General features: G+C 29.8%; 1 protein-coding gene across 1 annotated transcript; it reads left to right on the forward strand.

Annotated features, from left to right (window-relative positions):
• Positions 5,821–9,122, forward strand: LOC107608275 (probable O-methyltransferase 3). The gene is made up of 2 exons (XM_016310114.2): positions 5,821–6,658; positions 8,657–9,122. Exons 1-2 carry the CDS (start codon positions 5,873–5,875, stop codon positions 8,960–8,962), a joined length of 1,092 nt encoding a protein of 363 aa, XP_016165600.1. The 5' UTR covers positions 5,821–5,872; the 3' UTR covers positions 8,963–9,122.

Consider the following 11,962-nt stretch of genomic DNA (forward strand, 5'->3'; position numbering starts at 1 on the left):
GTACTACAGTAGTATATATTCTATTGAGTGATGTTAGGTTATCAAAAAATAATTATAATATAAAAATATCACATAAAAATTTTTATTCTCTTAATAAGTAAGTGATATACATCTTTTTATCACTTATTCTTCTTATCACTTACTATTTTGCTGTATGTTTGGAGTTATTAATGTTCTTTCCAAAATTAATTTTAGTTTCTCCCAAATCAAATCCCTAACATCTCTCAATCACATAATTATCCATTAAATGTAACAATTCTTTGTAAAAATTATGGAAATTAAGTTAAAAATTTTTATCAACTTCTACTATACAACTTATATTTTACATATAGACTATTAAAAAATAAAAAATAAAATATAAACAAAAATTAAAAAATAAATATATAGTTTAATAAATTTTTTTAATATTTTTTTAAATTATACCACAAAAAAATATTTTATTCTATGTAAAATAATTTTAAAAAATGACTTAAAAGATGTTTGGAATACTATAAAAATTTGTAATAGAGTAATAGCTCAATGCATAGTAATTCGAATCAGTCCCATTCGAATTATATACAAACAAAACCAATGAGTAAATCGAACCAAGTTGCTTCGATTTACCTTCACAAAACGCTTGTGCATAATTCGAACTATATTGTTTCGAATTATGTAGGAATGTAATTCGAAAGAAGTTGCTTCGAATTACATAATAACATGCTTTGGTTGATTGATGAATTAGATTTCTATTTGGCTTATTTGTGTAACAAATTTCTTCCCTTGGCTTAAATACGTTTTTTACCCTCATTTCTCCTTATAATTATAAAAATCTTATTCCCAATTAGCTAAGGGTAACAATAGGGCGGGTAGAGGCGAGTTTTTGCCATACCTGACCCCGCCCCACCCTACAATAACCCACATCGAATCCGTCCCACTTCTACTCGCGGGTAGTGAAAAGCTAAACCCTAACTTGTTCCTGCAGGTACCTACCCTATCCCTACCCACCCCTATAATTATTAAAATTTAACAAATAAAATTAAATTTCAAAATTTATATAACTATCATCACATACATAACATAAATTAAAGTAAAAATACATATATCATATACTGGGGCAAGTTTAACCTAAACCAACTCCGTTCGCCCCGCCCAAGAACTCGCCTCATTAAAAACCTGCTCTGCTTATTCGCTCCGAGCAGGTAGGGGCGGAGTGGATACCCACGGATTCAGGTAGTGTTGCCACCCCTATTCCCAATATGACCTAGTGACTAAATTGATAGATTTTCGTAAATATATATAGTCAACGTCTAATTGAATATATTATGTGTTATGTACGCTATTAATTAAGATTTCACATCATCAATCGTTAATGAAAATTGTGAATGGCCAATAAGTAATAGCTCAAATGGCATAGTCTCTCCATACTCAATTAAGAGGTTGCGGGTTCGAGTCTCTTATCTTTGGTAAAAAAAAAAAATTGAAAATTGTGAATGGAGTAACTGAATGATAAATATGATTAATTCATACTCTTTTTAAAAAAATTTTTAGAAACGAATTTAAAAAATATCTTATCTTTAGGAACTAATTTAACTAACCCAGTTATATTTACTTTTAACATTTTAATTAATAGTTTATTTATAAATGAATGAAACACTACACTCTCTAAGTGTAGTGTTCTTTCCATTTGGTTGTTAAAACTAAAAGCTACGTGAGATATGTCACTTTCTTTAGATTTTGTTGTTTAACTAAAAATTACATGAGGCATGTTGCTTTTCTTGCAATAGGGATTGTTCATTTTTTAAACATCAGTTTTGTAATACTTTTAAAAATCATTTATTGTTGTAAACTTGTAATCGATTTTTTTTTTCAAGTGAATCAACACTCTCTAGACTACTGGCCTGTTCCCTAATCTATAATATGGTTTATGCTATTTCTCATAGGTTTGACAGTTTTCCAATTTTCAAATTCGAGGTTTTTGAATTTTTAAAATTTTTACACTTTTTAATATGTTCTTAATTGTGGTAATGTTCAAAGATGTTAACCATAGTTATATTATTACGGTAAACTTCTCACAGTTATTGCTGTTTACCTATATTTAATTATGATATTAGATTCTCTTAATTTTTTTTCACTTAAAAATAGAAATGTTTAAATTTAAATCAATCCAAATTAAATCATTTATCAAATCTAATTCAAACCGAAAACTAATTAAATTCAAATTAATTTAAATTTGATTGGATTCTATTTTCGACAAACTACTCGGATTAAATTTTAGGTTTACTTTTTTTAAGATATTATTAAGACTTGTTGTTATGTTATTGTTGATTATTTAAAATTTAATGTTAAGACTTATCATGTATATTTAATTTTTTTAATTTACAAAATCGCAAATTCAATTCAAATCACTTGAAATTGGATCAAATTTTCTTAAAAAAATTATTTCGTCCAAATTGCACTACAAGTAAAATTAATATTCAGATCAGATAAATTTTTAATTCAAAACTGATCCAAACCGTAACGGTAAATTAAAAAAATTTTGTGATTGACTATTGTTAGAACTAAGAAGATTAGAATTAGCAGCATCATTCGAAATAGAAAGATTGACAAATAAATTATTATTCACAGGTGTATTATTATCAATAATTGCTTCTTGATTAATACTATCATCCATAACTGAAATTAATAAATTATTCACAAAGTTAAAAACAGCAACTACACAGCCAAAAATTAAATAATCATCCATAAGACCATAACTAAAATCAATAAAGCAACACCACACTAATAGCAGCTCACAAACATAAATCAAATCAAAAACACCATTACCAACAGCACAATAACAGATTGAACAGAACCAGAAATCAAGAACAATTGACAATAAAAATTAAAAAATAGCAACAATTAATCACCCTAAACTAGAAATTAATATATCTATAAAAAAAACAATAAAAAACAGCATACTCAGAAATAAAAAAAATAGCAGTAGAGTAATAAATTCATTTTCAACAACACAAAATTAATTATTTGATTTTCATTCACATTCAAAAACCACTAAACAGAACATAAAAGAAAGAAGTGAAAAACTCTACCACTAACATTCGACGGAGAGAAGAACGACGAAGAGAAGACGACAAGCGAGGAGACGACGGCAACATACACAACGGCGAGTAGCTCGAAGTCTCAAGCAAAGAAGTCATGGGAGGTGAAGACAACGTGCTGATCTACAAAAAAGGGGTTAGGTTCGGGAAAGGGGAAAGGTGTAACACTCTAACTTTTAGTACCTCATGATCGTACTAAAAGTTCGAGCGCTACTTACCTCTATTCCTTTAATTATATACTATGCTTATTTAATATTGAGTCTTCGTGAATACGAAACGATACTTTAATTAAGAAAACAAGAGGAGACTTTATTTTAAATCACTTAACCATAAAAGTATATATATTCACACATCTTTATATATATAGACTTATTTCAAAGAACCTAAATTACAAATCCTACCCCTCTAAAAACCAAAAGAAGACGAGGGAAAAAGTAAATTCTAACAACTTAAGTCGTGAATATAATCTTCTATACTCCTGTAGCTCCGCACTAAACCTTCACACCTGTAGCTGAAAGGGGTAGAAATAGGAGTAAGAACTAGGGAGTTCTTAGTAGGGTCGGGGTGTATAGTTATATCCATTTTATATATACTTGGTCAACAACAGTGAACAAAGTACGAGTCAATTCAACAATTATAGAACAGTACAAAACCCAATCACAAGCACACACAATCATAGAAAACACACTCACAAATAATATGCGCAAACAAGTATGATGTATGTCTATCCCTAGTGCAGGTAATGAGCTCATCTGTCGGTTTCGACCCGCTCCCGACGCAACTCAGCAACCTTTGTCTGAGTTTGGTTTCCAGTGTCATAATCTCTGTAAGCAACCTCTGCCTTACAGGTGCGACTCTCTTGAGCCGATGTATGCAAACATAACCTCTGTAAGCAACCTTTGTCTTACAGATGAGGCTCTCTCTAGTCAATGTATGTAGCTATAACCTTTGTAAGTAACATCTGTCTTACAGGTGCGACCATCCCTTGGATTAGCCGATGTATCTCTGGAAACAAATTTCGGTGGACTCATCACCATATCTCTGCTCGTTATCAGCAGGTACATAATCATCTTAGCTCGTTCTTTCTTTCGTTTCTTTTATTCCTACTCTCTGCTCTCCTATGACAGAGATTTTTTAGATTCTTTTAATCTTTTCTCTCTACTCTTTTGTGTCAGATGTTTCTTTAATATTTTTCTTTTCTTTTCTTTTCTTTCTTCTTCTTTCTTTCTTTCTTATCGTTCATAATATAAATTATTTTCACATTGTTCCCTCGCCTTTCCCTAAGTGTTTTAAGAAAAATAATTATAAAGTTCTTTAATTAAGCCTGCGTTCTCTAAAACTTTTAGGATTAATTTGCTTGCTTGCTTACTCATTAATATTACACATTATAATATTCTTACAAAATAATATCTTTAATAAATACTAATTATAATAATAATTTATTTTAATATAAATGAATAATTTTAAAGAAGTATTTAAAATAATATTTATAATCTTCTTTTAAAATTTTGTTTATAAAACTTTATTTTTAAACTTTTATTAATTACTTTCTAAATCACGAACTTTTTAATATTCTATTTTTTTAACTTCAGTATTTTATAAAATTATATTTGAACCCCCTGAAAAATACAATATAATTACTAATCTTTCTTTTATATCAAAACCGAAACCTTTAACCCTTTCCTTTCAAAATATTACTTTCATTTTAATCCGTTTTCGAGTTTTTCGATTACCGATTCTTCGTAACTTTTAATTTAATTCCTCGACCATCAAATCTCACCAAATTTATACTTTATTCTCAACGATATTCCAGCCCAAAATTCACCAAAATACCCCAGCTGGCCGTTCATATATAGCCGAACCAACAAATCACAATCAACAACAATAATTCAACCAAATTAACTCATTCAAACTCCATTAATATAATCAATCACAACAACCATTCACTTATCCAACAAATTTAATCCGTGAAAATTTACCGAAATTCTATCTCCGTACGAAATCAAAATACTCGAAGCCGTGGAGAAGTTTTCTGACCGAGCTGCTGAAGAGAAAAACGTCAGAAATCGTCTGTATCTCCTAGAACTCTAATTGGCCGAACTCAAAAGGAAAGGAACTACGTCACTCTCAATTTTTACCGAACAAAAATAACGTTAATGCGTAAAGAAAGAGAATACAAACACTTTTATCGAATTAAATTTTTTATTAGAGTTACATATCGCAAAAAAATCGAAGCCGAATGATCAAAGAGAGTCACGATTTCTCCCTCACCCTCGGTCTCTCTTTCTTTCCCTTCTTTAAATCTTGGTTCGGTTCCAAGAAAGAAGAATGAAGATTAGATAGTGATATGATTAATAAATGGTGGCAATGTGTCTTAATGAAACGTGTAACTATTATACATATGTATGTATGCAATAACAACCACGTCTTTCATTTCTTTACCTTTCATTATATAGGTACTGCACTGACCAAATACATTTAGGAAAAATATAGATAACCAACAATATTTTTGAATAATGTATGAACAATATGAATTATTAGGATTAAAAGAGTAAATTAATCTTAAATTTAATTAATAACATTAAATTAAGATATAATATATTTTTATTTGATTGGTGGTTGTTTATATTATTTAAGATAATCATTATTTACCTATCACTCCCCACACATTTATGAGTTAGGTAGGCGAAAGGAGAAACAATACAAACTATAGCCTTATAAATAAACCAAGATAGATAGCATGGGGTTCCACGTAAAAGACAAATTATCTATCATATTATACAAAAATATATATTATTATGGAATTCCAAAGTAGAGAGCAGGCTGATAATGCCAAACTTGTTAAAGCTCAAAGTCACATATGGAATCATATTTTTAATTTTATAAATTCTATGTCTCTTAAATGTGCTGTTGAGTTAGGCATACCTGATGTCATTCACAACTATGGCAAACCTATGCCACTTTCACAACTCGTTGCTTCATTGCAAATCCATCCATCAAAAACCTCCTTCGTCCATCGATTGATGAGAATCTTGGTCCATTCCAACTTCTTCACTACCAAGGATGTCGCCAGCAACGACCTCGAAGTTGAAATTGGGTATGTTCTAACCGATTCGTCTATGTTGTTGCTTAAGGACAACCCTTTAAGTCTGTCGCCTCTTGTGGCTGCCATGCTTGATCCCATTACGATGAAACCATGGAACCAGATGTCCACATGGTTTAAAAATGATGATCCTACACCATTTGTAACGGAATATGGGACGGAATTTTTTGATTATGCAAGCCATGTGCCTAAACTCAATAAAATTTTCAACGATGCCATGGCAAGTGATGCTCGATTGGTTAGTAAGTTGTTAGTTGATGAGAAGTGCAAGGGAGTGTTTGAGGGTTTGGAATCATTGGTTGATGTTGGTGGAGGCACCGGAACTGTTGCAAAGGCCATTGCCAAAGCATTCCCACAGTTAGAGTGCACTGTTCTTGACCTTCCACATGTTGTTGCCGATTTGGAAAGAACTGGTAACCTCAAATATGTTGGAGGAGACATGTTTGAGGCTATTCCTCCTTCTAATGCCATCTTGTTGAAGGTAATAAAATATTACAAGTTGTTTGTACTAGGATTATTTTGTCAGCAAATTAATTTTTTAAAATAAATAATTAACTAACAAAATAGAAATAAATAAATATTGAGAATTTGAATTGTTGTTATATATGGAGAAGAAAAAATAAAAAAAAAGAAAATAAAAAATATTATAGAAACACTAAAAATGCTACTAATGAATACTATCATGTATTATTTGCTATGAAATACGGACACTTCGTTGAGTTGTCATGTTTATATGTTGGACATATTTTAGATACAATATTCACTGATACTCGTTTGACACGTGTGTTTATTGTGTCCAACTGTGTCTTAAAAAAATAAAAAATTCTTCTTCGGACACGTTTGAACACACCTAAATATCATCACGTGTCAGTGTGTCTAGTCTTATTCTTAACATATATTCTTGAAATAAATTTAGATATAGTATATATTATTATTTATTAAAACAAAAAATTATTTTAAATACTTAATATAATTAAAATAAGATATTAAAATAATTAAAAAAATTAAGGTTTAATTACTATGTTGGTCCTTATAGTTTCACCAAATTTTTAATTAGGTCCATATACTTTTTTTTTTCAATTGGTCCCTATACTGCTTTTAATTTTGTAATTACGTCCTTTTCATGTTAAAAATGTTAAAATTAACATAATATTTTTACCAAAATACATGCGGTCAACCATTTAATTAAGTTTTTACTTATAAATACTTTCAATTTGCGAAGAAATATTCAGTTAACTCTAATATAAATACTTTATATTTTATATGTATGTGTATCTCTATATCTTATAAGATTTTAAAATTTGTGTATCAACGTATTTCGTGCCGTATCGTATCCCGTGTCTGTGTCAGTATTTGTGTATTATAATATATTTGTAATTATTTATACCCGTTATATCACAGTTTTTTCGTTAATTAATTAATTATTAAAATTGAATTTATAATAGTTGAATAATCCAATTGTTCGTAGCAGCATATGATTATTTTAATAATTATCAAATATGTTTTCTTATATGATAACAGATTTTGTGCTTTAAGAAAAATGTTAGCTTATTGTTATTAATTAAAAAAAATTAATTTCCAAATTTTTTTAACAATAATGATACGTCAATATCTTACTCTTTTTGACAATTATTTAAGAGAGAGAGACAGCTACCCAAAACTAAAAGAGAGGGTATGCTAACTTAAATAATAAATACACATCATTGTATAAATATGGGTAATGTTAGAGAGACAAAAAAATAAAACAGTTACAACGTGTCTTATTTAGCATTCATTAATTATCGCAACAATTAATAAATACTAAATAAAGCAAATTATAACTGTTTTTGACTGATTTTTTTTGTTATCAAACATTTTCGGATAAATATATACTACTAAATGAATAATGAGAGATACTAACAACATAAATAACGGATTTCATTTCAGGTCTACTAACAAAAATTATATTTAATTAAGGAAAAGTCTAGGGGCCAACAATTTTTGTGTTTTTTGACCAGTATTTAATCATTAAAACAAAAGGGAGTGATCTCCAACCATTAGATGTAATCTCACACCATTAAAAACACTATTGATAACCAATTGATGATTACAAAACACTAAAATTGCTGGCCCCTAGCATTTCTCTTTAATTAATTTAAAATTTAATTTTTAAAAAATTAAAATTAATTTTTATTTTTTAATTTATTATTTACGTTATTAAAAAAAACGTTGTTCTCTTATATTTTGTCAAGTATATATGCTTTCCTCTTTATTTTTCTTTTTTTAATATAACTATCTGGTCCATTTGTTTATATATTATTGCTGTGAGTTAAATAGCCGTTTATTACTCATAAATTAATTTCTTTTCTAAAAGTTAAAATCCTTATCATATGCCCTGATTTTACTAAATAAATAAGATAATCATGATGAATGGGTCAAAAATTGATATATTATTCAAATTCCTTTTTACTGATCATGATTATTTTGATTAACAAAGCAGTGGATTTTGCATGACTGGAGTGACGAAGAATGTTTGAAAATATTAAGGAACTGCAAAGAGGCACTACGCATGAGCAAAGGCGAAGGAAGGAAGGTTATTGTTATAGACATGGTGGTGGAGGATGAGAAGAGTGATCATGAGTCACTTGAAACACAACTCTTCTTTGACATCATGATGATGGTGGGCCTCAAAGGAAAGGAAAGAAATAAAGAAGAATGGGCCAACTTAATATTCTCAGCCGGTTTCCGCAACTACAAAATCATTCCAATTCTAGGACTAAGGTCTCTTATTGAGATATATCCATAGCAATTTACCATATGATAATATATAGTTATCTTTCTATCATTAAAAGGAGAGATTATATAGATAGATAGCTTAAGTACACACGTGGTGAATTCTAGTATCACTATGATGATTATAATATATATAACTGTAATAACCCGTATTATGCACGTGATAAAATTGAAATTACAATTTTAAGTTGTTTTGTTAAAATTAATTTAAATTATAATTATTTGATTAATAAAAAATAACATGTTATGTGTTGTTTGTTTTTTTTTTAATTAATTGTTTTTATTAATCTACTCTAATGGCGAGCACGTGTTGTAACGACCAAATTTCCAGTACGTTATGATCATACTGAAAACTAAGTGTCACTAACTTGATCACCTAATAGCTAACTAAATATTTATTATTAAGCCTGTAATCGTATTAGTGAGCGAATCAAATTTTTGAAAAACTAAGATAATTCAGTAAGTACAATAAAATAACACAAACATCAGAGACAGAAATAATATATATGATACATACTATTTACATATATATACATATATTGTCATACATGTTTTAAGTTAGCATACAACTCTTTACATCTGGTTACTATATACATGATCAACACTCCGAGCCCTAGTCCATATAGGAAGCCCCTAAGCTGGCGCCCGAAAACTAGCCTAGTCAACCATATACATCCTACTCTCTCAGTGAGTCTAACCAAAAGTGAGAGACTAAACACAAAAGCTAGGCTATCACAAAAACTCCCAAAAAGTCTCATACTCAACTCTCCAACATCAACTGTCGTCAGAGGAGGAAATCTCGAACACATCTTATGAGGAAGGAAGGAAGGGGTAAGAACTGGGGAGTTCTTAGTAGGATCGGAGTAGTTGGTTTAGTTCGTTTTATTATATTCTCAGTAAATAACAACAGTCAACAAAGTACAATCCAATTCAGCAATTGCAGAACATAGAATCCAATCACAAGCACACACAATCATAGAAAACACAATCACAAACAAATATGCACAAATAAGGATGATTCATGTCTAGTCCTATCGCAGGCCATGAGCTCATGTGTCGGTTGCCTACCCGCTCCCGACATTACCCGGGCACGAGTCCCAGATATGACTTTCCAGATACATACTGTGTGCTTATAAGTCTTACGGCTAGGCTGCATATAGTGTGACTTTTAATATGCTTATATCTAGAAAACAGTTCTCAGTGTGTGGGTGTTCCCACTATACATTTGGTACTAAGGCCCAAACAAGGTCGCATCTGCTCTCTTGTGGCAGACAGTCTTTTAAAGCTTTCTCTTTACCTTTGTCCTCTGCTCTCCTGTGACAGAGGTCCCTTTAGTTAATACATTCTTTCATTCCTGCCTTTTACTCTCCTGTGGCAGAGGTTCTTTAATATTCTTTTAATATTTGTTCTCTGCTCTCCTATGGCAGAGGTTCTTTAATATTTTTCTTTCCTTTTCTATTCTTTCTTCTACTTTTCTTTCCTATCATTCCATAGTATAAATTATTTTCACATTATTCCCTCGCCTCTCCCTAAGTGTTTTATGGAAAGGAATTATAAAGTCCTTTAATTAAGTCTGCGTTCTCTAAAGCTTTTAAGATCACTCTGTTTGCTCTTCCCTGACCTATAATAATATTAATAATAAAATAATAATAACAACAAAATAAGATATTTTAAATGGTAAATAAATAGTATTTATATCTATTCTTAAAAACTTAGTTTCGTAAAACTTTTATTCTTAAACTCTTACAATCTATGTTTTAAACCTCAAACTCTTAAATATTTTATTTTTAACTCAACATCTTTATAAAATTATGTTTGAAACTTCACTTATCTCAATATTTATAAAAATAACCCTAAATTTTTACCCTTGAACTTTATTTATTATCCAAAATACCCGAAAAACTTATATAATTATAATATTAAACTCAATCTTTTCATAAAAATACAAGTATATTTCCTCAAAAATAATTCTTCTTGGTTGATTCTCTTCACCAAGAATCGAAACCCTCCTTATTTTTTTTTAAAAAGTACATTTAAATCTTAATCTATTTTTGAATTTTACGGTTATCGATTTTTCACAAATTTTAATTTAATTCCTCAGTTATTAAACCTCACCCATTTTATTCAAAAACTCATTATCACAGTTTGGGCAGCACAATCATGACCAAATCACAAGCTTAATCACATTTAACAATATATCAATAAAATTCAATATAAAGTCAATCAAACTCCATCAATAATCAATCACAAGAACTATTCACTTATCCAACACAAATTTAATCGATGAGAATTTACCAAAATCCTACTTTTGTACGAAATCAAAATACTCGAAGCTCTGGAGAAGCCTTCTAACCGAGCCGTTGAAGAAGAAAACATCCAGAATCATCTGTGCCTCTTAGAACTCCAGTTGGTCGAAATCAAGGGGTAGGGGAGTTACGTCACCGTCAACTTCTACCTATCAAAAGTGATGCCAACACGTTGAGGATTAGGTACGAACACTTTTACCAGATTAGATTTTTAATTGGGGTTACGGATCGCAAAAAATCAAAGCTGAAAGTTTAATATGGGTTACGGTTCTCTCTCTTTCTCTCCCTCGGTCACTCTTCTTTCTTCCTCACGGTGCATGAAATGAAAATCAAATGAAGTTAATTGATCATGATTGATATGATATAAAGTGATTAGTTGTCATGCTTACAATGATAAGTAATTAGGTGTCACAAGCTTCCTTTTTTTTTTCTTCATTTTGTTCGGTCACTTAGGAAAAAATTAAAGGATATGCTGATGATAATATATGATGATGATTAAATTGAGTTAAGTCTCAAAGTAGTTCCTAAACTTGCACTCAAGTCTTAAAGTAATTCTTAAAGTTAATAATTACTCAAATTCGTCCCCGAACTTGTACTCTGTGACTCATAATAGTCCCTCAAACATTTTCCGTTCATCAAAATCTTAAAACGACGTCATTTTGAACAAAAAAAAAAGAAAAAAAAGAAAAAAAATGTAGCATAAAATT

Source organism: Arachis ipaensis, chromosome B07 (assembly GCF_000816755.2).
Source record: "Arachis ipaensis cultivar K30076 chromosome B07, Araip1.1, whole genome shotgun sequence".
In the NCBI taxonomy this organism is placed as follows: domain Eukaryota; kingdom Viridiplantae; phylum Streptophyta; class Magnoliopsida; order Fabales; family Fabaceae; genus Arachis; species Arachis ipaensis.